Source organism: Tetrao urogallus (genome assembly GCF_951394365.1).
Source record: "Tetrao urogallus genome assembly, chromosome: 2".
NCBI classification, from domain to species: Eukaryota; Metazoa; Chordata; class Aves; order Galliformes; family Phasianidae; genus Tetrao; species Tetrao urogallus.
Window position 1 is genome coordinate 107,202,381 of NC_136814.1, and position 27,024 is coordinate 107,229,404.

Sequence of the window (27,024 nt, forward strand, 5' to 3'; positions counted from 1 at the left end):
ATTTCAACCCTCAGACAACAAACACTGAAGCTGTAACATTTTTCAGCACTTCTGTGAGAGGTTTCTTTAGGCTGTCCTGAATTCCCTCTGCTGAAGGCTGAATCTAAGATGCTTCTTCCAGAATTCTTTTATTCAAAATCAACTGAAAAAGTTTACACTGCTTCTTTCTCTGCCTAGAAGATGAAGTATTGTCTCAAGGAAGTAAGGGATCCATTTCAAGTTCCTCTGCACTTTATTTATTTATTTATTTATTTATTTATTTATTTATTTATTTATTTTTACAATTTATTTCTAAAATTGTGAGGGTATAAAAAGCACTAATATGTAGTTCAGGGGGGGATTCTTCAGCGTTTCTAGCAAAGATGTAATTAATAATTTCTAGAACCGCTAGTAAATTCTAGAAGTAACTATGAAAAAAATTGGGAGTTTAAGAAAGATGCTGGCTTTCCATAATTTCTCAGGTATTTTGCAGGGGTCAAAAAAGGAGAAATTGATTCCCCTCTAATCAACCCCTCTAATTTTGCCTAAGAATCATTAGAGTTTTGTAATGATTATGCCCCATTTGTGGAGGTGTTCAAGGACGGGTTGATGGAGCTCTGGGTGGCCTGATCTAAAGAATGACAACCCTGCCCACAGCAGGAGGTTGGAACTGGGTGATCATTAAGGTCCATTCCAATGCAAATATTCTGTGATTCTAGTACAGGATTGAGCACTTACAAGTTAATTGCAGCAAGTGTTTAGGGAAAATTAAACCACTTACAAATTTCTGTATATTAGGAGAGATCAGTCACTGCTGTGTTTTGCCAAAAGCCTGATAGATTAAGCATACTGGATCTCCTGATTGTCCTGAGAATCTTGATTGAGATGAATGACTGCTGTTTTGTGATCCTGGAGGAGCCTGCACAGGATCTGGGTGCGCGCAAGGGGACCTGATTTGCTGAGACTAAAGTCTTTCAGAGTATGTCCAGATCGTAAACATTTTTAATTCAGGAACTCCTCCATTCAGTCTCAGAGATGATCCTAAGGAAGGAGAATTACAGTTGCTCAACCATAAGAGATGACCATCTCTAAAAGACAGTGTAAATCAATTGTGCACTTGGAGACAGTGGATGCTTCGAGGCATTTTGAGAAAGAAATAGAAAGTTTGATCACCTGAGAACTATAGCTGTTTCCTTCACCTACTGGACAGACCCTCCCAAGAACGTGATGTTGGCAACAACTTCCTCTTCTACTTTAAAAGCAGCAGTAATTTCGTTTTCATTTAATCTCATTTTTCTCTCAGTTCAAATGCTTTTCCTGAAACTCCTTGGTCTGATATCTAGAAACTTTGTGCCAATAAGATCTTGGTCATGTTTCACGTTTGGGGTTTAAATCTGATTCAGTCCTAGAAGAATCAATTCACTGAAGTGCAAAGATACAAGTACTGCTTTATTATATGAGGTACTTACTGATTCCCTGATGTTCCTTATTACATTGCCTCTGAACACAAGCTAAGAGATTGTATTAAAAACTTTAATGCCCCTAAAGTTAGATTCAGAATCTCCACTGATTCACATATGCAAAAAATTGCTAATTACTTTAAGCCTAAAGCCAAGACCAGAGTTTTCTAAATCTTTCATAATGCAATTAACTATAACATAACCACTCACATTCAGTCATGTGCTGTTGTAAATTTACCCATGATCTATTCTGGTCTTGTTTTTTTGGCTTGAGACAGACTATATCCCAAGTCTGTCCAAAATATTAAAGCTAACTCTCTGCAACGTTCTAATGTATTTAAAGACTTGAGAAAAGGCTGTTTCTATTTGTAAAATATTAATTAGTACATTCTGTAGTAAAAAAGACTTGTTTGGTATGGATTTGTTGACGCATTTGGTTAGGTTGCATGTTGGTTTTATTTTATTTTACTTTATTTTATTTTATTTTATTTTATTTTATTTTATTTTATTTTATTTTATTTTATTTTTCTCTCTGTGTTAGCTTTGAGAAAACAGGTCACCTCTGCAGATAGGTTGCAGCAAGTCTGATTTATGGTCAAACCCTACAGAAAAGGAATCCCTATGGAATATTCACTTTGATTCAACTGCAGTGGGAAAAAGTAAAAATAGAGAAAGCTCATGACATGCTGTATGAAAATAATTCATTCTGCTGTATATGAAAAATAAGGGGAATCCGGGAGCATCAATGATTTATCCTCTGCTAATACAAATTCAAAGTAGAGGAAATGCTGCATTTTGTAGAACAACAGTCTGACAAGAGTTAAGCTGCCAACTATTGTTTCAGATCATTATTTCCTGAAAAATGGGAAGATGATTATTGTGTTTTCACCTGCTACAGCTTCCTAGCACACTATTAGCCTGCACAAAGGGGTTTCTATCTAGTTTGTGCCTTCCACAGACGTATTAAAATTGCGAACAGCTGGTGAACTGTTTTGTTACTGTTTTTATTGCATGTCTCTCTCTTTTTTTTTTCTTTTTCTTTTTCTTTTTTTTTTTTTTTTTTTTTTTCCTAGTGTATCCTGTCCTATTAAGCTGATTAAATTTTCTCCATCAACACATTGGGTCAGTTACTCGTCTGGCGTAAATCAACCTAACTTCACTGAAGCCAACAAAATGAGGTGGATTTACACCAGCTGGGAATCTGCTCAATGGATCCTCAAACAAGAAATTCGCAGCGAATTATTTATAAAGTGAGTTCCACGTGATTTTCTCTCTGTGAAGATCTCTGTTTTATTCTGCATTCTGTGCAAAATTGCTTTGCAGTACTACCTTAGGTGAAGACAGCTTTGGCTTTATATTTTGATGGTGATAAGTACACTGGAAGTTGATGTAATATTGGGTAAAAACACAGTGCTTCCCAGACTACCTCCTGCACTTGTTCTTGCTGATACAACCATTTTAAAATTTATTTTAATGTTACTTAATAGCTTTTTCTTTCCTTTTTCCATTTTTAAATTTATTTTAATGTTACTTAATAGCTTTTTCTTTCCTTTCTTGAATTTAAGACCTAAAACAACGGAGGAAGATGTTCTGTCAAACAATGAATTAGTAACAGTGATTTGTTTATGCCAGAGGAAGATTCCCTTGGAAAATATGATTATGATCACATGGAATTACATATGATCCTGGTAGGCGGGGATTGCAGTAGGTTGGAGATGGGATTTAGATACCTTTAAGATCCATTCTAGATTTTCAGAAGCATTTCTTACATGCTCAAACAAGGCACAAAGCTGGGAGAAGAGCTCACTGAGAGCAGTCCTGCCCAGGATGGGGCCATGAGCAGCGTGATCTGGAAAGAGGCAGCCAACCCATGGCAGGGGGCTGGGAATGAATGATCTTTAAGGTATCTTCCACCATACGCTGCTCTATCATTGAGTCTATGTTTAATTTCTCTGTAACACATTTGGTTCATCTGTAAAATATATTTTGAAGGAATTCACATAAATTTAGATTTCCCAAAGCTAGACATTTAGTGTGACAGAACCAAAAGGACTGCTATACACTTCAGGGGTAATTTTCCCACTCATTTCACATATATCTTGAAATGAGATGACATTACTTAACTCATTTCATAAGAAGCTCCTTCATCAACAGCTCCATATCCATTCATATCCTTATAATGTCTGAGATGACAATACAATACATTCTAAATTTTTTGGATGAATTTTTGAAGAAATATTATTCAGTTTGATTAAGTAAATCAATTATTATTTGTATACTTTTGATACACCTCTCATATTCTCTGAGGATCAAAAAGACTATCATTTATTGATTTTAGCTTCAACTGCCAAATTTAGCCATATCTCATTTAGTGCTAATCACTGATGTTTGAACAATGATGCAAGTTATGCATCAGTATTTATCTCCAGATGAAATAAGTAATTTAGGGTTGTTCATATTGGTATTTAGGTTTTCCCTAGGCACAAAACATCCTGTTATATACAGTGAAGAATTGGTAAATAGAGGTCAATTCACTTGAAGATATAGACATGTCTACTTCTGTCTGAAATATCCACCAGTTTTCTGGCTCTTGCTCCAGAATAGCATAGAATCACATATGCTTTCCATAACATTTGCCAGATCCCTATTGGCGTCTCAGGTATCCTAATATATTTCAAATGACAGTGACTTCTTAAATTTAAGCTTCCAATGACTGCCTTGAATCTTGTCACCTGAACTGTCCTTCCCCAACTGTATTGACTGGGTTTCTATTAATAATAACAGAATCTTAGACACCTTATTATGCCTGTAAAAATGGCTGCCTAGGCACCTAAATTCAGTTCCTTTAACCTCAAACTGGATAAACACAAATGAGAAGTCAATCTGAAAGACTCAGGAAGGGCACCCATGCCCAGTGTACTTTACCCTAGAGGAGAGTGTATTAATCCAGGATGAGTATGATGATATCATCCTCGTGCTTTCTTTGGCAAAGAGTAGAAAAGTTTGAGACATTTATTTTTGTGACATTCTTTATATGGGATTAATTTCACCTGACTGAGATGTGTACAGGACAACAGCATGCATCTGAGGTGGATATCTGAATTCCGTTTAAAATCAAGAGAGAGAAACATACTCCTACCTTATAGTCAGACTTGATGACAAACTTTTTCACCATTATTTGTTAATTTTAAATAACAAAGAGAATGTTATTACTTCAGCTGTTACGTGCTGGCGTATCACCATTTACATTCTTCTGAGTTTCAGCACAAAAAGTATTACTAATCAAATTAAAACGGTTAGGATGTTTCCAACATAAGTTTTTTTAGTCTTGTTCACAGCTCCATCCTCAAAACAGGATTCAAACGTTGCTTTATTCTAGGACAAAAGGGGTAGATATTTGTCATAGAGAAAAACAGCAAAAAATATCAATGTAATGTTAACATTTTTAGATGATCAGTTGGAAGCATACTTCAATGTTAAATATACACAGCGTATGAAATTTGTAAGTTCTTCCTGCACAAGGGAGTTTTGAATTCAAAATCCATCCTCTACCATTCCTTTCTCCACTGGCGCAGCATCATTGCATGTCATCAGTATAAGATGGGATACAATTTTTATTTCAATATACTGTGACTCGTGTGAGCAGCCTTTACTGTGGGAAGTGGGTTCAGAAGGTAATAATTATTGTATGCATGGCATGCCAGCCTGATCAATAGACTGCTGAAGCATGTGTGGCCAGCTTTGCCTAGCCCCACCATTTGCAACCTAATTAGCAGCTGCTCAGAGATGGGAAACAGGTGCAGATCCGGGTCCAGGCCAGGGAAGTCTGCCTATAATTAACAAGGAAAAAAGGGTCAGATATTGGGAAGAATATCAAATCCTGGTCCGCTGGGGCTATCATGCTGGCCTCAAAGGCATAGTCACCTGAGATCTTAGGCATGTTAATGTAAATTATGCAAGCTTTCAAACAACGTGGCTGCATAATCAGTTGGCAGAGAAGAAATGACTGGCTGTTTTTTGTGTAGTTTAGTCTGCCTGGCTTTAAGAACAACAACAAAACAAACAAACAAACAAACAAAAAACCAACAACAACAACAAAAAGAGGAAAAGGATTTCAATGTTCTCATTGCGTTGCTTTTTTTTTTTTTTCCCCAAATAACAATGCTTTAACAGCAGAGAGAATGCTTCACGTGTCAACTAGTAGTAGTAAAAAACATGCACATTATTTAGCTCTGAGATTTAGTTAGTCATTGAACCAAGTGAAAATTCTGTATGCAGAAAAATTAGTTCTGAATTAGCAAGGGTAACCCTGGTTAGCACTTGAATGGGCAACTTGTAAGCCCATTCTGGAAGTGGAAGCCTTCATAATATCAAAGCTATTCTTTAAGTTATAGCTCATGTGGAACCATATCATATTTTCTGGATAGTTGAAAGTAAATGTTTGACAACTGGATGATTCTAACTCTGGTAATGGCATTCAGGGCATCAGCTAGGCTTCCAGACTTCACTGTGCTCAGCAGAATATTTACACGTGTGAAAAAGGAAGGCTTTTTGCACCAAAGGGAAAGAAAAGAGGAAAAAAAAAAAAAAAAGAAAAAGGTAGGAAACTACCCCAAGGTTGTTAAAATGTATTGATGACTTGACAGAACTTTCTGGATGCCAACAGGTACTTCAAAGGAAGGACTGTTTCCCCATGAGGTGAGGCATAATCCTTCAGTTTACCCTTTGAAGTTTAACTGATTAACTTCAGTTCTGTAACAGAACAGGAACCAATCACATACATATATAATGAGCCCACTAAAAAAAAAATCGAATTAAGATATTATTAATATGTCATTACATACAAATACATACACAATCTCAAGACCTCCTTTAAAACAGTGAGATGTAGGAAAAACAAATGAGACAGTAAATGGAGGATGAAAGCAGAGGAGTCATTCTACTCCATCATAAAACTCTGTACATTTGTCTTCTCTGAACATACATTTTTAACAAAAAAAGCAGGCAGAGAGTAATATTTACACCTACTTTTCACCAGTATTTGAAAATTTGTATTTGCCTGCCTCTTAAAACCTCTTGTTTCTTTACCACGGAATTTCTGCCAAGAACTGAACCTAAATATCCAGTCAAATTTCTGGTCAAGAAGCAGAACTCTTTTTGGCAAAATTCTCTGTTTTAAATAATGCTCAATTGAAAGTAGAAATGTTTTGCGACTGAAAGAACTGTGCAAACATTCTTTCTATTTGGATATTACAATTTACAGATTTATCTTGTTTTGTTCTCCAGTTCCCACACATTTCCCAGATTCTGACTTTAAGTTCTATGTCAAAATGGGAAATATTTGTAGGAATTCTCATTATTCCTTCTAATTTGCTTCATGGCAGAATGAGGCAAGAGAAATAATGTCAACACGTTTTTTTTTTTTTTTTAGATAAAGATACTGGACTAAACTTGCATGATTCTTAAAGCAAATGTATTTCCAAGATCTTCAGGTCACTGGTGGAACTGACCTCCTCCAAAGAGAAGATGGCCAGCTCACCTACTTGTGCAATGGGCGGCCAGTGGAAAGTGGAAAGCCAATGGAAAGCCAAAGAGCCTCTGAAAATAAAGAACATGTTCACATCCACACAAGAATTATTCTGCAAAGACTGGAAATCTGCCCATGACATTTAAGTGAAGCTGGAGAAGGATATTTGGAATGATGTGGAAGACACATCATCTGCATTTTTACTGATATGATCTGCTGTAGAAATGATGGCCCTGCAAAAAGTGGCTCAACCCAAAGTTTTGGAGCACATACAGCCAAATAAACCTGCTTTGCCAAAGGGGTGCCACTGGATATCAGGGTGCACATGGTGGCCTTCTGGGTTTCTTGTCAAAAACTTCAGTGTCATTGTCATGTTTCTTCAAAATTTTCAGTTCTGGTGCATTTGGTAGGAAAGTGTTCTACTCAGTTATTTTCAACTGTCTGTACTCAGTCTAGACTAAAAAAATTGCAAAGGCAGGGAAAGGAAATATTGCTACGTTTGATCAACAGATGGGGAAGTGAGTCATGGTGGATTTAGTTTATTTACCCAAGATTATGCAAGAAATGTGAGACTGAATTGGAAATGTATTCCAGGACTTACTCTCTAGTGTATTTTTCCCTTCCACAAAATTCAAATTCTGTGCAGCTTCAGCTTAAAAGGAAAAAGTAAGAAACAAAATATTACTGTCTCAATCACATAGTGATCATTGAAGAGGAAAGCTTTCAATGTCCACTAAGAAGTAAAAATTTAGATATTAAAAGATTACCAAATGATAATTTAAAAAATATTGCAACATTTAATTCACGTTTATTTATTTTTCTTATTCCTAAAACAAATATTTTACAACTTTTTAGAGCTGCATCATTTGTTCATGCTAGTCTCATTGTTGTTCACATACTCCCAGAAAACAGTTCTGAACAACTGACCACATCTTGAGCAATCATTTGCCATTCCTGTTTGTGGCAGTACATAGCACTGAAGATTAATGATACTGATGACGAATCTCAAATACATCCATATCAATTTTTTTTCCCTTAAAATACAACTCTTTTAATTTATTTCACTCCATTTCTTCTCCTTATGGAGGCAATGGATGGAGCTATGCTGTATGTCCATTGAGTATGCTCAAACAATGGACCAAACAATATATAATTGTTATACATAATAGTATAATAAACAGTATCTGAAAAAGGTCCACGAATCAGAATACAAATAAACTCATGTTACACCAGGAAAAGAAAGCAGTGTGAAATTTCTTCAGTATCAGTACCCTGAGCTTCTCAAGCCTTCTGAGGGAAATGACTTAGAAGAGAGAGGATTTCATATCTGGAGATAATTTGGTGATGGTAAGTATGACTAAAATATGACTGTCATTTGACAGCCTAAATTCCCATGACATTTCTTGTTCAAAATACCAGTGCTGATTCTAGAACGACATCCTTTCTACCCTGTACACAAAATAACAGAAATATTTACATGTATTCTGCATATGTGAAGTTATACACACACCTTTTCAAATCTCAGGTGACTTGAAGTGATTAATTAATTATTACAGTCCTCTGGCACAAGAATGTTATCTCCAATTTAAAAACAACAAAATGGATGAGAATCATTCAAGTAAGTTATTCAGTGAGAAAGAAGACAGCAGCTGAGTAAAAGAACCAATAATGACTCATTTCTAACTTTTGAGCAATCTAGGTTTCCTGTAGATTCAGTGTGACTGACTGCAAGATGAAATCTATAAACTTCACAATGCACACTGCATCTAACTCTGTACAGGTTTATCCAGAAATCTCGTCTGTGCCATTATATTTTGCAGCACAAACTCAGTTAGAATAAATAAAAGAAAAAAAATTGCAATTGGGTTACAATTCTAATTATTCCTTTTAATGCTCTGTACCTAATAGAGAAAATTATTTGTTGGTGTAATGAAAGGTACCACCACGCATTGCTGGCTTTATTCCTTTTCTGTTCCCAGAGAAACACAGCTGAACTAACCATAGTGTTGTAATCTAAGGTGGAAGATAATATAATAACAGTGCCATTGGAGTTCAGATGATCAAAGAAGATAAGGGAAATCTTGACATTAACATGATGAAGTTGAAGGTACATTTCTAAAGCAAACCTCTGTTCCTACAGAATATAGATCACGGTTCTTAGGAGTGCTGATTTTCAGCTAGAGTGTCTGGCTCACAGAAAAGCTATTTACTTCTTTGAAAACATATCCAGTAGATTTTTTTTTTTAATTATTTCTTTCCCAGCTACTGTCATTAACCCTGTCTAGTCACCATTACAAGCACCAGACAAGGCAATCCAAAGCTGAGGCACTAAATTATTGCCAACCCATTTGTACCATCTGCTGCATAAGTGTCTGTTGATGGAAGGGGTGGTGGGGCACCTGGTGACTGTGATGTCAAAACAACATTTGTAGGGGAAGCAGAGATCAGCAAAGAGGCTTGGTAAACAAAGCATCAGGGCAAAAAAGACATAGAGATTAACAGAGACTCCAGAGCAAGTGAAACTGGTGCACTGCTGCTTAGGTATTTCTTGAATCCCCGTTTTATGTGTTGTGGGAATAAAGCAGGTTTTTGCTGCTTGTTGGTTATAGAAGTGAGGCAAGACTGATACTATAGGAAATCAGAGGGAAAGAAAGGAGAAAGCAGAAAGGAGCAGGAAACGGATCTACGGTTCAACATTTGAGGGAGGGAAGGGGAAGGGAAGGGAAGGGAAGGGAAGGGAAGGGAAGGGAAGGGAAGGGAAGGGAAGGGAAGGGAAGGGAAGGGAAGGGAAGGCAGAAGAGATGCTGATGCTCTCCCTCCTTCAGTGGCAGATTATCTTTCTATAGCAGGTAGAACTGGTAATGCAATTGAGCAGTTGTTCACATCATCCGAATACAGCTTGTTTGCTTCTTTTGTTTGTACAAGGTTATGTGACACTACATGCACCCTTTTCATGAACAGATAATTAAATACATGCACAAAATACCCTGAAATGGGACAGATTTTCCCTTTACTGAATATCCTGTCCTTCTACATGCACAACAAACTCTGCTAAGCTCTTAAACATAAACACACTCTCTTGTCTGGAAGAGCCTTTAAAAATAGATATATATACTTTCCAGAAAATTGAGTTCATTTCTATATGCCACTGTCTTCAGCCATTCTCAATGAAGCTGTTAGTTATCTGCTCAATATTTTTTCGCTCCAGAAAACTTCAGATCTCACATTTTATGCTCTTCCAGCATTCTTGATTGACATCATTGAATGTAACTGATTTTTCTGTTACTTTTAGTAACTGCTCTATGAGATGCACTCTCTTACTGTGTCTCTGTCTGAAGTGACATGGATTTGAAGCACAAACTTTAAGTTGATTTGATTAAGTAAGGTTTATTGCTGGAGGCAATGGTATGCAATAGCTGAAAATCTCACACATTTCAGGTGTTGAACATTCTTTAGCAGTATTTAAGACCCTTTTGTGTTCATTTGCATTCGTGTACTCAAAGATGTAAGCTTTACATTCTATAATTGGCTTCTTTAAAAGTCTTTTTGTTTGTTTTTCTCCTTGTTCCCTTCCAGGTGACATTCTGAACACAAATCCAGATGCATCATTTATTAAAAATGGGTTTGCCTTTGTCATTTTCAGATCTGCTCTGTATGTTCAGTTGTAAAAATTATTGGCATCTCTATGTCTATAATACCACACAAGAGTTAACAAGCACTGCTCCTCACACTCTGGGTTAGAAAACAAGAAGCCTAATATGAAGAGGAGAGTCTTACAAGGAATTGTTCTGTGCTGCAGGAAGGTCCATTGCTCAGGAAACGAGCACAGATCATTGCAAAAAAGTTTGGCAGTTTCCATGAGAGAGGATAGCATATTTGTTTTGCTCATTTTGTCTCAAATAACTCTGCAGATGTTTCCACTATTATGCCATTTTAATCTTTTTAAAGAATTCTGTGAAAGTTTCTGCTTCTGGAACAAATTTCCGAAGTTTTTTCAAGAGCAGCTGCATCTCTTCCCTTAATTGAACCTCTCAGCTTTTCTTTCTTTTTCTCATTATTGAATTTTCTGTATCTGTAAGGTTCTCTTTCCCTTGCATCTATCTACATGTGCTGTTGGGCTGATATCCTTATTGACATATTTTGTCCAGCTGAAGCTTCATCAGCACTGAATACACCAAGTACATTTTACTGAATTTAGAAATCTTTATGCCCCCTAGACTGATGGTTAATTCTTTGAAAAAGAATGACAGAGATGAGTTCCTATAGTACACAGGTACTATTTTGCAGAGGTATTGGCTACTTAAATATCTCCCTCCCCTCTTCAAGGCAGTTCATTTTTATTGTGTAACTTCAGAACTTAGAATCAAAGAATCATAGAATCACAGAATGGCCTGGGTTGCAAAGGCCCACAACGCTCACCAAGTTCCAACCCCCTGCTGTGTGCAGGTCACCAACCAGCAGCCCAGGCTGCCCAGAGCAACATCCAGCCTGGCCTTGAATGCCACCAGGGATGGGGCATCCACAGCCTCCTTATGCAACCTGTGCCAATGCCTCACCACCTCTGGGTGAAATACTTCCTCCTAATATCTAACTTAAACTTCCCCTGTCTCAGTTTAAATCCATTCCTCCTTCATCTACAACTTGGCCCTTGGACATATTGAATTATATCTAACATTGATAATAAGAGAATAATAATAAGAGACTAATAATCAGATAATCAGAGATTTTCAATCTCTGATTCACCTGCAAAGCTCTGAACTTCAGATCTTCACCAAAATTACAGAATCAAAGAATTGTTAAGCTTAGAAGGGATATCTGAATCTGCAGCCGCTGCTCTGCACCCTCCTTTCAGGTGCTTATGGACATGGAAGAGGACAGCCTGAGCCTCCTCTTCTCCAGGATGAGCAGTCCCAGCTCTCCTCATTGCAGAGATGCTTCATTCTCTTCAGCATCACTACAGCCCTATATTGAACTTTCTCCACTATGTCCAGGTCTCTCTGGCACTAGAAGGCTTAGCACTGGACAAATCACTCTAACTGCAGCTTCACCAGTGCTGAGTAGAGGGGGTGCTCACCTCTCTTCGCCTGCTAACAGTTCTTTACCTCATGCAGCCAAGAGTACTGTTAACTTTCTTAGCAGTGAGGGCACATTTTTGACTCATGTTCAACTTGGTGCCCAACTGGACCCCCAAGTCTTTTTCTAACGAGCTGTCTTCCAGCTAGGCAAATGGGATCCTGGGCTCCATCAGGAGAGGGGTGGTCAGCAGGGACAGGGAAGTGATTGTCCCTCTCTACTCGGCTCTTGTGAGGCCCCATCTGGAGTACTGTGTCCAGGTGTGGAGCCCTCAGTACAAGAAAGACATGGAGATTTTGGAAAGGGTCCAGAGGAGGGCGACTAAGATGATCAGGGGGCTAGAGCACCTCCCCTATGAGGACAGGCTGAGGGAGTTGGGCTTGTTCAGCCTGGAGAAGAGAAGGCTGCGGGGCGACCTCATTGCAGCCTATCAATACCTGAAGGGAACCTACACCCAGGAGGGGAGTAAACTCTTCATAAGGGCTGACAATAGCAGGACTAGGGGAAATGGATCCAAGTTGAAGGAGGGAAGATTTAGGTTGGATGTTAGGGGGAAGTTCTTTACGAGGAGAGTGGTTAGGCCCTGGAACGGGCTGCCCAGGGAGGTTGTGGATGCCCCGTCCTTGGACGTGTTCAAGGCCAGGTTGGACGGGGTCCTGGGCAACCTGATCTAAATGTGTATGTTTGGTGGCCCTGCTAGGCAGGGGGGTTGGAACTACATGATCCTTGAGGTCCCTTCCAACCCGGGTGATTCTGTGATTCTGTGATTCTGTGTAGGTAGCCTCAGGTATGTACTGGTTCATGGGGCTGCTCCTCCCCAGATGCAGAACTCTGCCATTCCTCTTACTGAACTTCATGAAATTCTTTTCATTCCATTTCTCTCACCTGTTGAGGTCCCTCTAAATGGAAACATGAGCCCCCTGTGCACAAGCAAATCCTCCCATCTTTGTGCCATCTGTGAAATTACTGAGAGTGCACTCTACCCTAACTTCTAGATTGTTAATTAATAAATGAAAAACCTTATTCTTCATTTTATAACTGAAATCTCTAACAACAGTGCCTTTTTCAATTTAGGTCCCCAAGCCTGGTGGTGTTTGAGATATCACAACAGTAGATCTAGTCTCCATCTACCAGGTATCTGTGCTGCACCACTTATCTCAGTAGAACCTGTCTCAACTCTGGATATATTGGTGGTAAACTTAAATGAGCAACTGCAGTTCATGTAGTAATGAGTTGCAGTCTTTCATGTAGGTTAAAAAGGATGAGCCTGACCTGAAGAAACCCTTAGGTTTCTATAATATGTACACAAAAAGAACTTAACTATTACTTGGTCCAGAAATCTTGGTACATTTCTGGGATATATATATATAGCCTAAAAGATTTCACATTAGGGAAGTGCTACCAGATGATTCTCTATTAAATTTTGCCCTGAGCTGACCTTAGTACAACTCAGTGATAGAGTTACAAAACTGGAGAGAAATTGTATCAACTGAGAATTTCCCAGAGGAAAATTTCTCTGGTTGAAATTTCTTCTGTTCACTTATCATAAGAATCCAGTATCTGCAAAAGTAAAAGCTCCTGAACAATTATTGAATTAATTTTTCATTAGCAATTTTATCCACGATGAAATAAAAAAGACAGATGTTCTCATGTTAGGATTGAAAAGATGTTATTAATTGCTGACACTTGACTAAAGCAACTGACTAATAAAGGTTGCTCTTGAAATTTTAGTTTGGTTCTTGCTGTGAGCTTTAACTTATTTATGCTGGGTTGAGCTCAGAACTTTTTGGGTTTTTGGGTACAGATGCGTAACGTACAGTCCTTTGTTCACAGCCCATTCAAAATGACTCACAAAAACAAAAATGTTTGCAGAACATAGAAGAAAAATCGTAATTTGAAAGCCTATCCTTCTGTGATATTTGGCTGCATTGCTCCTCCAAGTTTATTTGCTCCTTTTTCTCATTTCTTTGTTCTACAAAGAATTCATTTTCTATTCTCTCAAATTCTTCTGTTGAAAAGACAAAGCGAACCAAAAAGTTTGAGCTGAGCACCTAAGAAAGCTTTTTTCTCATAATCGAAAGATAGAATTTCACAATGTCTCCAAATACCCAGAAATGGGGCAAAAGAAAATTCCCGAATAACAGTGCTGAATTTCATGTTTGTTTCTGAAACTGTTATGTGATGCATCTCTGATTGTTCAACTATGGTTACTTTCCATCCAAGGGGGAACTGCAAAGGCGTTTCATGATTTCCAGACATTTACATACTCTCCACTTTTAAGGCTGGCCTTCCAACTTTATGGTGAAGTACCAATGACTGGTTAGGAAAACACTATCAACTGGAAAATAATATGAGAAAATAACATAATTATATGGTTTATAACCATAATTATAACCATATAATTATAATTACATGGTATCAAAGAACTAGAAAGCTATGTTATAGTGGTGGAAATGTCTAAAAGAGAAAATTCAAGTAATGGTTTATCCCTAAGAGGGACAAAGGTTACCCACTTGAACATGAAATACATAAGATAATAACTGTCTGTATATCTGTGACACATCTTCACTGATTCCTGGGCATCTGGATCACTTTGTCATATAGGCAGCCACTCATGTAATCTGGAATATTGTTGTATTTTCATAATAGCAAAGTTTGCCTTAGGGTTTACTGTTAATTAATCATGTCCAAATATTAACTGACATCCGTTCTTGGGTGTGAGCAAAACTCCCCTCCAGGGCACCTCCTCTGTGGAAAACTTAGCATTTCCATTTAGGAAGTGAAAGGAATGAAGTGCTGTAAGAAATAGGGCAGTTGTATTCAAAGGAAAAACCATCTCAGATGAGCTGAGAGAGAACAGGGAAAGACCAGTTGGCTTCTGGGATCCTGTGAAGAGAGAATTCACCTTTTTTGGCAGAAATTAAATGGAAGAAGGAAGAAAGAAAGAACAAGTAAGGAGCTGCAGTCTTCCCATGGGATCATGCTGGTGTAAATCCAAATGGACTGTTATGCGAGAAGAGGACCCATTCTTTGATCTCACATTAATTTTTCATTCCTGGTGATCTGTGTAGCCTTACTCGAGTTATTACAGACTTAGAGAAAATGAGGGTAGAACTAAAACTAGTGAGAAATCTCCTTTCATCAGTGGAATAATATATGATGAACATGTTCATATGGGAACTCAACAGAAAAAAAACAAGCCCCTTCGAACTTTTCAGAAAACTTTAAATTGGCATGAAAATAAATAATGAGTGTTTCTTTACTATATGGATGAAGTGAGCTACATGAATGGCTGTCCTGTGGAACTAGGTTATTGTACAAAAGACCTGAGTTGAGGCAGACACATACAAGTGACACGAAGTCTATGCACACCGAACTTAAAATGATGGCTTTTACACACCATTTTACAGGGTGGACTAATTGGGTACATGTGATTTTCTTTTAAGTTTCTGAGATAAGGAAAAAAAGTAAGGGAAAGCAATAGTTAACCAGAGAGGTTAGTTGACCATATAGTTGACTAGAGATGAATGAAGAATATTCTTCAACCACATATATCATCTATTTCCTTGCAACCTCTCTGCTGAGAATAGTTTTTTGCCCATGCTAGCTCCCAGAGTTTTTCTGAGAAATGTCTAAAAGAACCTTAGCTTGCCTTGTAAATTTATGCCAGGGACTGTTATGTGGTCTAGATGGTCATGCTTCAGTTTCCCTGCTCTAACACTGCTTGGATGACTTGGATAGATATTCCAAAAGAGATTTCAGTCCCACTGTTTATTCATCTTATTGTTCATTTCTTTCTTCTTTTTTTTTTTTAAATTGCTTTTAAGAGCTTATCTCTCCATCAATTATTCAAGAGTGACACTCATCAATACTTTTAAAACATTTTCCATGTAGACACCTATTCAACCAAGTCCGCCTATTTCTGAGTCCTATTTTCAAGGGATTCCCTCTGCTCTTCCAGAGCAATCTCACACTAGCCATGAGAATTTATCTGCCTAAATGTTAGGAGGCACGGAATAAAACACATTTTAAAGGTCTTATGACTCATCAAATATGAGTATGTTTGAGAACAATCTCCTATCTAATGTCAGATCTTACAAACTAAAAGCTATTATTTTACTTATCTTTCTGTTTACCTGTTTTATTAATGTCAAAGAGGTGGGTGATTCAGTAAAACTAAACTGGACTGATATATATTCAAGAAGCTTAGTTCAATCTAATGTTACAGCAGAAGTTATACTTAGAAGCAATATCTACTGCACCATTCTTTTAGTATCTTTCCATCAAGTTCCCTCTGTATGATGTAATTATATTACTAATCTAAAAAAGCCTAACAAAGAAGGAGAGTATCAAATAAAGGTCCACAATGTTATGTTCTATGTTTACAAGGACAATGCCAAATAGAGTTACTGAACCAAAGAAATTGCAGTTCGGCTTTCAGAATAAATCAGAGTTATTCAAGAATTTCTAGTTTCTAAATTTACTGGTAGACAGCAAATGAAAAATGTGTCTCTCTGAAGGCTCTACAAGCCTAAAATCCACTTACTCACGTAGTATAAGTTGCCCTGGATAAACATATGCTACTCTACATATCCTGCTTGAAAACCTTGCTTTTCTAGCCCATTTTACTCTGAGGCACAGATGGATAGCAGCAACTTGCTGAGATTTGCATTCCTGGCCATTGAATGAACCAGGAATAGAATGAACATCACCATTCCCAGCTCTCACTTGAAATTTCCCTTCTTTATATTTCACACTGGTGATTAACAGTAAATTTAGAAGACTTTCGCTCTCGAAGGTATTTTGATGGAGACAGCACAAAGCTCCTCACTGTCATGCATGGCACAAGGACAGGATGCAACGGGCATAAGCTCATGCAGAGACATTCAAACAGGACTTCAGGAGAAGGTTCCTCTGAGAAGACAGTCAGACAGTGGAGGACTTTCTTGGTGCTGCTATACTGTCTCTGTCTGTGGAGTTATGGTAGGCGTGGATCAAAACCTAGCCTACCACTGGCCATGCTTTGAGAATTAGGTTGCACCAGAGACCTCCTGAGGTCCCTTCCAGTCTGAATTTTTCAATGATCCTGTATAGCTCTGTGTTTAATATGCAATTCTACAAGCTCATCATGTATTTCTACTGGAATATTTGCACGTACATTTTTTTTCTTTCACAAAGAAATCCTTGCCCTGCAAAGATCATTAAAAATTGCTGATGTTTCTGGTGCTTTCTTGTATTATATTGATAAGTTCTCCCATGACCCATGGCTAAGAAGTCATTTTTAGACGTCACTTACATTAGTCTCTCTGGCAATCTTTGCTGAATTGCTTTCTTGCTCTTGTAAAATGTATTCAGCATCACAGATACACGACAGATAAGTGAACGTTCTGGCAGATTTGAACCTCAGGAAAATAAACCATTTTATGTCTAAATTTTTATCCAGCTATCCCTCCCTGTATGTACATATTTTGACACTGTCGTCAACACAGTTTCACTGTGCTTTTATGGTGTATCTATATATTTCTTGAAACTCCTTAAAGTAGCTAAGCAAAATTCAAGCTCTTCTCCCAGCTTATTGAGTTTTCACAGTTCCATTTATAGTTTAGTTATTTCAGAGGGATTGGGAACAAAAGCTTGAGATGGGAACTGGGAGCTTTGAAAAAGTTGAAAGAATAGAAAATGTACTTGTGTTTGCAGATAGGGATGTAAGTATAAGTTCATGCATGTTGCAGTTGCACAGACTCCCTCCAACTGTCCTTAGAATTTTTTATATGCTGAAGTTTTGTGTTCTAAGCCCAAGTTTGATCTGGGTTAGGGCAACTCATACAGAGATATCCTCACCTCTACTCCCTGGGGTACAATTGAACAATACCAGCCATCACTTCCGTAGAATATATCTGAGACTCAGATTGTGGCTGGAGGAGGCAGAAAGTGGTGTACCAAAGCACAATTATCCAACTTGTTTTACCAGGTTATGTTGGAAATTGTACCGACTGCTACCTTCAAGAGAAAAGTGCATTTTTTTTTGTGGCTCTTCAAAGGCAATGAGGCATTGGATGAAATTCAGTGGCATTAAGGCACCAGGAAATTATAAAGAAATACAGAGTTTCACATACGAATAGAGGAGGCAGCCCAGCTACATTTCTACTGCTAATTTAATTAGCCAGTTATCGTCTTCTAGCAGATAGGCCAAATGACCAGATATTTCCATACCATTAAATTGTTCCAGTTTTTCAGATATACTCAAAATACCTACTGGAAATGAAGCTGCACTAAAATTTTTCATAGCAATCTGCTAGTTTGCCTAGGTAAAGGATATTTTAGCAAGACAACCCAATAAAGTTCTAGTGCCTGTATCTGGGATATGACAGTGTTCAAATGACCTGAACTGATAAAATTCTTCTACCTGGAACCCTAGCAAAATCCAGTCAAAAACATTGTAAGAGATGGACTAATGAGGGCTATATCATTACAGAATTTTTCTTAATTTTTACCTGTGTTTGTAAAAATGCATATTGTTAATTGTTAGTCCTTTTCTTGGTTACTGGTACATATATCAACAAATCACATCTGGAAGGAAAATTATATAAATTGAGACAGGTGTCCATTACCACCATAACATTTCTATGGATTATGATGACACAGGAAGAAAGTCCTTTAAGTGATTCCCACTTATATATGATAGTTCACTGTACATTTTCAAAATCTGAACAGAAGACAAAAAATGTTTTTGATAATTTAGTCGTTTTAGAAACAAGACCAGAAAAAATTGGGACAATAACAACAACAACAAAAACACAACTCCAAAAAACTAAAACAATAAAATTTATTGCCTACAGTAATGGGACAGAGATCCTCATTATTTTTCAGGTTCCATAGAAACACGGAGTCCCCTAAACTATGTTTCAAAACCTCTTAGAAAGTATATTTTCTTTCTTTCCTTCCCCCCCCTCCCCCCCCCCCCCCCCAATATAAGCAATTTCATTTGCAATTGAAAATCTTAAATTTTGACACAGGGGCCAGGTCAATCATTTTGCTAGTTAGTTTGTTTGGAAGGAATAATAGTCTCCTGTATAGAAACTATAGAGTTGTTCATGAGTCATTTTGGGACCTCATCTTACACTTCATTTGTATGTGCAGAGTCCTGTCCCAATGTGACATAACCAATATCTCCCCAGGCACATAAAATTCCAGGAGGCTGTAGAACTTTCTAGCTTGGACTGTACAAAATAAATGAAACATAGCACAGCTTTTGAGAAGGGGGAAATTTTATTGGTCTGGTTTGTTTTACTTGTCATCCTTCTCTGATAAATTGTTGCAGGCTATCAGCAGCTTATGCTGTAGGAGTCACAGTGTAGACTGGTTATAATCATTTTTATTAAATTCCATGACAGTGGAATAACCCAGCTCAACCTCATTCATGTCATATGTGACATATGTGACTGCTACACGTGTCTAAGTGAAAATAGAGGATAATGAAGAATCCAACAGCAGTCACGATAAGCAACAATCCATGGACAAGTCAATTAGTTGCTAACCTGTGGTGTTTTCCCTCCACTTTGTGTCTCTGCTCCTTTTTCCTGCTCCCCCACGTGCATAAGCTGGGACATGTGTGAAAATCTGAGTGCCTACAGAGGGAAAAAAAAACACCAAAATTTTGCAAATAATGATAATTACAAACAGAAAACTTTGTTTGAGCATCTTTATGTTGACGGGCGGCGTGACTGATGACACCAGAAGGAAGAATAGGTGGTGGGAAAAATAGAAGTGTTTGTCGAGGAACACTGCAAGTCACAGCTCTTGGTGTAGGACCAAAAGCAGTTGCCTTTATCAAAACAAATAAAGGCTGTTGGGATGACATGCAACAGAATTTACTGCATGGATAAAAATGTCAAGTAAAAAACGCAGAAACTAAAGCAACAATAACAATAATAATATCACAGTGAAAACTACTGGAAAGGAACAGCAAAGAACCATGTGTAGAAGTACTGCATGAATTAAAACAGTCTTCCAAAAAGCTATAAGGATTTAAAAAGAGGTGAGAGAAGAATAATTAATGGTGGAGAGGCAAAAGGAAAAAAAAAAAATCAAGTTATAAAACTACTTTATAAATCCTGGGGCAGATATTTTAAAGGTGCTAAAATTAATGTAGCGAAATTCCCTGGCTGGTTTAGCACGTTTTGACACAGATGCTTACTATTGGGCTGCTAGATCCATAATTAGGCCCTTAAATCAAAGAAAAATAATTTTCAGAGAAGTTGACCTCTTCTTAAAGTTATTCAGAGTTCAATGCCTCTGAAAATGAGGCTACTTTGATTTAGGACTTGGGTACACAGCCTGGGTATTTTGACCTCCTGAGGCATCTTGAACAAGTGTCACAGGGTTGCGACCTTCATGTCCACTCCGTATGGCAAATTTCAAAAACAAAAGAATGCTGCAAAGACATCTCTATAGAAGAGGAAGGGTGATACGATAGGAATACTGAGAGCTGAGTCAGTCCTACTGACTTGATGTGAGATAACTGGAGGAAGGACAACCAATTCCCTGCAGGCTGCACAGTTCTGCTCAGTTTTACTCTGTATCAGTAGAGGTAGGAAGGTGCACATAAGCAGAATAAGAGACAGCCAGAAAGCTGAACTTGCAAATAGGTGACTGGCCCACAGTTCAAATGATTCAATTCAATTGATTGTGCTGAGATGCCTGGGTCCAGGTTAGCCTAGAATATCTCCTTCCCATCTCAGCTTTTCTTAATTCAAATTGGGGCAAAGAACACTACTGAAAATTTATGGGCTGTTCTGTCATTATGAGGAGGAATCCATGATACGACCCTATTTGAAGATTCAATTTCAAGGTTGTGCAGAAAAATAAAAACAAAAATAAAAACAAAAATAAAGTTCGCTGTGCCGAATGGTTGCTATCCTCAGAGAATTAACCTTATCTCAGTTCCATCAAGACAGTAACTTTTATTTTTTATGTCCTATGACAGACAAGGAACCCTTAGCCACACCATCTGCTCTTGTCTAGCATTTCCACGGTCATATTTACAAAGCAAAGATCAAGAAGATCTGCTCAACAACCAAGGTAGGTAAGGACTGTTAAGTATACTGATTGGTTCTATTCTAATATAACTAGTATAATTCAACACAAACATTTTGCAACTGTTGTTGTTTGTGTGGTTTTCAGGTAGTGACAATACACTGCTGGAACCAGGGAGAAAGTTAAAATCATCTTCAAGAAACCCAAAGTCCATTTTACTACAAATTTTGTTCTTAATACAGTTGCCATGGTCTTGTGCAGTGGTCCAAAACAGAAAACCTTCAATTCCTCTCTCATTTCCTTTCATTTTTTCTTCACACTCTTTTCTTTTGCAAAGATGTATTCTCCTTATCCTTCTCCTGTCATCATTTCCCTTAATTCATTCTCTTTCAGCCACAGTTATACAGTGAACACACATCACTGCTGATTTTGCATAACAAGAATTAATCAATTAGAGGTGAACAACTGTCTTCCTTTGCAGTTTTCACATGGTATCCTAAGGTGAGGAGGGCTGAGCTGGAAATGCAACCTATTCTATTACATTTTTCATTGCCTGAACACACTAATACTGTCACTCTTCCTAACAATGATTGTCCAGCTTAGATGGGTATAGAAATCAAGTGGGCCAATTCTATTGATTTTAATGCAAGAAAGAAAACCCCTGTATTTCTTCTCCATAATAAACAGTAAGAAATAAATTGGCTATTCCAGCTGGCTATTCAGGGCACTCAGACTCTGGTCCTTGTTGTGAATCTCCACCCTAAGGGGACACTTTTTTTTTCTATTACTGATGATCAGTGAGGTTTGTAGAGATAAATATTTCTAGAATAAAGTCAGCTTGCTCCCAGTTCATTTCCAAATGAATATAGAATTAATTGGAAAATTAAGCCTTTTAAAATTATTTTTGAGCAACTGCTTTGTTGTTTTTTTTTTGTTTTTTTTTTTTTTAGGGAAGATATTTTTGAATTAAATATTTTTGGATGAAGGAATAATTTTCAAAATACAATAGTAATGTTGTCCACAGAATGAAATAATGTCAAGAATAATGAAGACATCCTAGCGGGCAATCACTGCAACAGATTTCGAGCAGATAAAACAACATCAGTGTCTTATCAACATGCTTGCAGGTAAATGCATAAGATTTTAATGTTTGATATTGTGGCTGTTGGTGTTCCTTTGAGAAACCAAAAGCAAATGATCAGGACAGATCTGATTAACAATTTTGCTTGTTTCTCTTCAGGCAGCAGAGGGGAAAGAACAAGTCCATAAGCAGAAATCTATGACAGAAGCACCTTTTGACACTCTTGTGCACCCAGCTGCAAGAAAGTCCAAATTCTTAATGCCATCAAAATAAATTATCCATACATTCATTCCCTAGTACAAAAATTCAGAGAAATGCTGTTTTTCCCCATTATCCATCCATCTTAAATATTTACCTCCCTACGATCACCCCAAGACACAAAATAGAGGTCCTGACCCATTTAACTGTGCTAAAATTATTTAGACACATCATCATTATTAATAAGAGGGTTTAATTCTGGGATCACACTCAATCTAAGCAGCAGGTAGTTGCATCTTATATTTCTTTATGTCCCTCAGATCCTTGAGATGCCCTAACTTCCTGTCTGAGTTGTTGCTGCCCATTGTCAAATCTGTTTAATAACAGGCACACTCCATACGTACAGTGACTCCAGTGGATTAAAAAAAAAAATGCATGGGTCTTATTGCCCAAGGAGACAAAGGAGATGGGATATGCTGCACGTTTGCACAGTGATTAGTTTTAATAATTATAATCTTTACTTGAAATGCGCCAGGATAAGGTGACAAATTATTATGGCTTTTAGCACAACAGTGTCATCCACATTTTCCAGAAGTTCTTCCTTTCAAGTGCTCAGAAAACAAAACAACACAAAACAAAAAACAAACTTTTGACCAAAAGAGGAAAAAAAAAAAAAAGAAAAAAAAAAAAAAAAGTGTGTGAAAGCATTAGAAGAAAACCCTCCATAGCTGATTTTTCATGTGTGGGTGCCTGTTTAGCTCTATTCATTTTTTGTTTGAATTGTATAAAACTGTTGAAACAAAATAATTTATTAGCTCAGTTTTATTTGCAAGAAAGGTTCGCTTGCCCTTTATATTATTGTTATATCTCAAGACAATGTTTCTTTGCTTATGAGCAGATGTTTGAAATCCTCCAGGAGATTTTTATAAGACTATGGAAATGAACTTGGCATGGGTACCGGTCTCCCAGGTGGAGCGGGTGAACACAAGCCTTCTTAGAAGTCTCAGATCAAGGCTAGTCAGAAAGAGCAACAGAGCCCAGCCACCAAAAGCCTAGCGCTTTGGTGACTGACAGGTACAGGCTCTTTCTGAAGCATAAAAAGGAATGCTAAATGATCTCACTGACAGAATAAATCTTCTATTTGTTTGGTCTGGACCAGATGTGCTACAGGCTGATGTGGAAATGTCTGCTGATGCCAATCTCAGTTTAAATCACAATTTGGCAGCAGCGTTTTCCCCCCTCTTTGCTCTCTCTCCACCCTCTGTATTTTTTAAAGTTGCAAATCCATTATGCGCTCCTAAAAAAAAAGTTTCAGTAATGATCACAATTAATTGGAAAGGGCCTTGCTCGCCTTCCCCAGCACTGCTGAGGAGCAGACTTTCTGTCTGCAGCCTACATAGCAGAGAAGACACGGTAAAGTTAGAAGAAACTCCTTAAGGTGTCACACACAGAGGGCTCTGCCCCACAGAAATACCAGCTGCCACCATTGGATCATGTAGACTTTGATATCTTTCTAAAGCTCAGTCCAACAGTAATGGCTGAGTAAGTTTTAGCTCAGGTAGTTTAACAGACCTCCATATGTTGGCACAACTACGCTTTTTTTCCTCCTAGAAACATTTTTTCCCCAATTTTATCCTCAATACAAAATATTCCTAGAGGTGCATTTCATAACATTAAAATTTCATCCAAATGAGAACCAAACCAAACTAACCAAACAACAACAACAAAAAAAGTAGAAACATCAAGTTTAAAATAGCAAATTAATTAACTATTAGTATTCATTTTGTATTGGGTTTCACTGAAAACCTTGAAAAGCTTAAGCATGTTCGACATCTGAACACAAAGCCTCTAGCTTAGAGACATTATGGTTCCATGTTGGACTCCAAAACATGGAGAAATCAGTGCAGAAGGATCTGGATATTGGGTAAATGAATTTAAAGAGATGATGGGTATACACAGTCAAACTTTATTGCCAGTAAAGCTCAACAGTTCACAGAACTCTTCACACATTTTCCTCCAGCGCTTTCAGTTATTTCAGAATCCTGGATACATATTAATGAGGAAGTGTCGCCTTTGTGCTGAATGGTGGAAGTATTGAAAAAATCAATTTGTGATTTATCTATCCATGACCTCTTCACAAGCCCTTTTTTCACTGATCTATTTCCACATGACTCAGTTTAGAGCCTTAGCCCTCTGGTGCCTTTGTTTTCTTTTAATTCAGCTATCCACAAAAAAGCCTTCTCCTTCCAGAAAGATAAAGTTTTCTCCAAAAGACTAAGAAAGACCAGATCCAATTCTTCAGCAAGTGTGAGATTCTCTACATAAGATATGCAATGCTTTCAAGTATATTAGAGTCACTGGAGGTGTAGAAATCTTTTTCTTTTCTTACATTGGAGAAATTTTCTGTTTCACAGCTGGATATAACATCTAGTCCTGGATTTGGAAGAAAAAAGGTACTATTTGTTTTATATGAGGATTGGAATATTGCTCATGTTTTTAAGTGAAGTGAGAAAACAAGCAACATAAGCCTCAGAGTACCAAATAATAAATCAATACATGAGGGGGAGTTCCAGAGATGCACAATGCCCTATTTTCAGAACATCTATCCCCATGTCAGTAATCTCTGAAACTGAATCTAGAAATGGACCCATGCTTGCTTTGGTCTGATCAAGTAAATGGCCCAGAACCAAGAAGGAAAATAAAATTCCTTATGGTAGTCTGAGATTTTTGCTTCAATCTCCAATTAAAAACAAAAACAAACCAAAAAAAAAACCAAAACAGTGATGTTCAGAGATTTTTTTTTTACTTGCTTATTTTTTTTCCCCTGAATTGAGAAAAAGCTCTCTTCATCTCATTTGAGATTCTGATCCTCTAGGTTATGAAAAAATTGAACTTGCAAAGAAAAGTGTGACGGAGGTTTAAAAATAGCAAAGGATTCAATATTAGTCTGGAAGACATTAAGAGTGATAAAAATCTTATATGCCATTATGACAGATTCTATGCATATGCAACCACAGTTATATTCTACATTCAGGAATAGGAGTATCTGTATTACTTAAATTCCAAAGCAAATTCAGTTCAGGTTCTGAAGCTGAGTGGGCAATATTACAAATTATAATCAGAACCCACCAACTTTTTTGGCATATGTATGGAAGAATTTCTGAATTTTTTTTTTTTTTTTTTGGTCAAGAAAACTGTGGCTTCATTTTGTGACAAAGCAGATGTACACTGACTGCTCAAGAACCCAAAGAGTTTGTTGCTCTGTGCTAATGTGTTTGAGAAACCTACGTAATAAATTTTTCAAATTCCATTTGTATTGGCCGAAATGGGCAGACAACCCATTGTATTGGCCAGCAGACTGAGAGAGATGACCTTCCCCCTCTACTCTGCCCTGAGGAGGCCACATCTGGAGTACTGTGTCCCCTTCTGGACTCCTCAGTTCAAAAAAGGACAGGCAACTTCTAGAAAGAGTGCAGTGAAGGGCCACAAAGAAGACTGGGGACCAGGAACTTCCCTCCTATGAGAAAATGCTGAGAGAAACCTTAACATAAAGCTACGTACAGTCCTCTGGCTGTCACCATCCAACCAATTCCTTACCCAATGAATAGCATACCCTTCAAATACGTATTTTTTCCAATTTAGCAATAAGAATGTGATATAGGAACATACCTAAAGCCATGCAGAAGTCTAGATAGATGATATCAGTTGCTTTTCCTTTGTCCACTGATGCTGTCTCTTCATCATAGAAGGCCTCCAGATTGGTCAGGGATGATCTGCCACTGGTGAAGCCATTCTGGCTGTCATAGATCACCTCCTCGTTTCTCATGTGTCTTAACATCTCTTCCAGGCAGAGCTGTTTTATGATCTTCCCAGGCACAAACATGAAGTTCACTGGCTGGAAGTTTCCTGGACCTTCCATTCTATCTCTCTTAAAAGTGGGAGTGATAATTCTCTATGTTCTGCAGTTAAGTAATTCAAGAAAACGAACAAAAAAACCCCATAATTCTCTCCTTATTTTTCTTCTTAATGTTGAATAAACATTGAGCACAGGGTTGTATACTGTTTCTCTGCAAGTCCACATCTGAAGTAGTATCAGTTTTCTCTTCACATGAGAGATAGACCATGTCCTATTCATATCAGTCTCAGGCTTCTCTCTCACAGGCAGTCTCATCTTCTGCTAACAAACAAGCTGCTCATGACATGCTCAAAATGCTTCCATAAATAAAGGTAACAGTGCTGTGTCATGCCTCAGTTTCACTGGACTTGGGAACTAATTTTTCAACGTGAGTCTGATGGGCAGAGATCTGGATTTTGTGAGCATTAACTGGATGTCCTTCACCATTAAAGTGCAGTAAGGGTGCAATTGGTCTTCAAGTGGGAAGTTACAGCCAATTGGTTTCCATCCTTTGCAACCTTGGACTCTGGCTTTTCTTTTCCTCTGTTGATGACATCAACTGACAAATCCTGGAATTTAAATGCTTTGACTAATTCAAATCTAGGGTATGATACTGGGTAACACTGAATGTCCAATGATAGAAAGGTCAAAATTCAGTGGGATCCCTCGTGGTTTAATACTCTATGCAACGAAAACCATTAGCTCATTTTGCAATATTGAAAGATGATGGCCTCTGGCATATTAATCCTTCAAATAACTCTGACTTACAGCCCCT

General features: G+C 37.7%; 1 protein-coding gene across 1 annotated transcript in view; it reads right to left on the reverse strand.

The window, feature by feature from the left end:
• Nucleotides 1-26,180, reverse strand: part of TFAP2D (transcription factor AP-2 delta) — a gene marked incomplete at its 5' end in the record, with an annotated part of 131,436 nt that extends 105,256 nt beyond the window's left edge. The window contains one exon of the mRNA XM_079550409.1: nucleotides 26,024-26,180. Within this exon, the coding sequence (XP_079406535.1) occupies nucleotides 26,024-26,180 (157 nt within the window). The remainder of the gene's footprint in view (nucleotides 1-26,023) is intronic.
• Nucleotides 26,181-27,024: the final 844 nt, after the last annotated feature.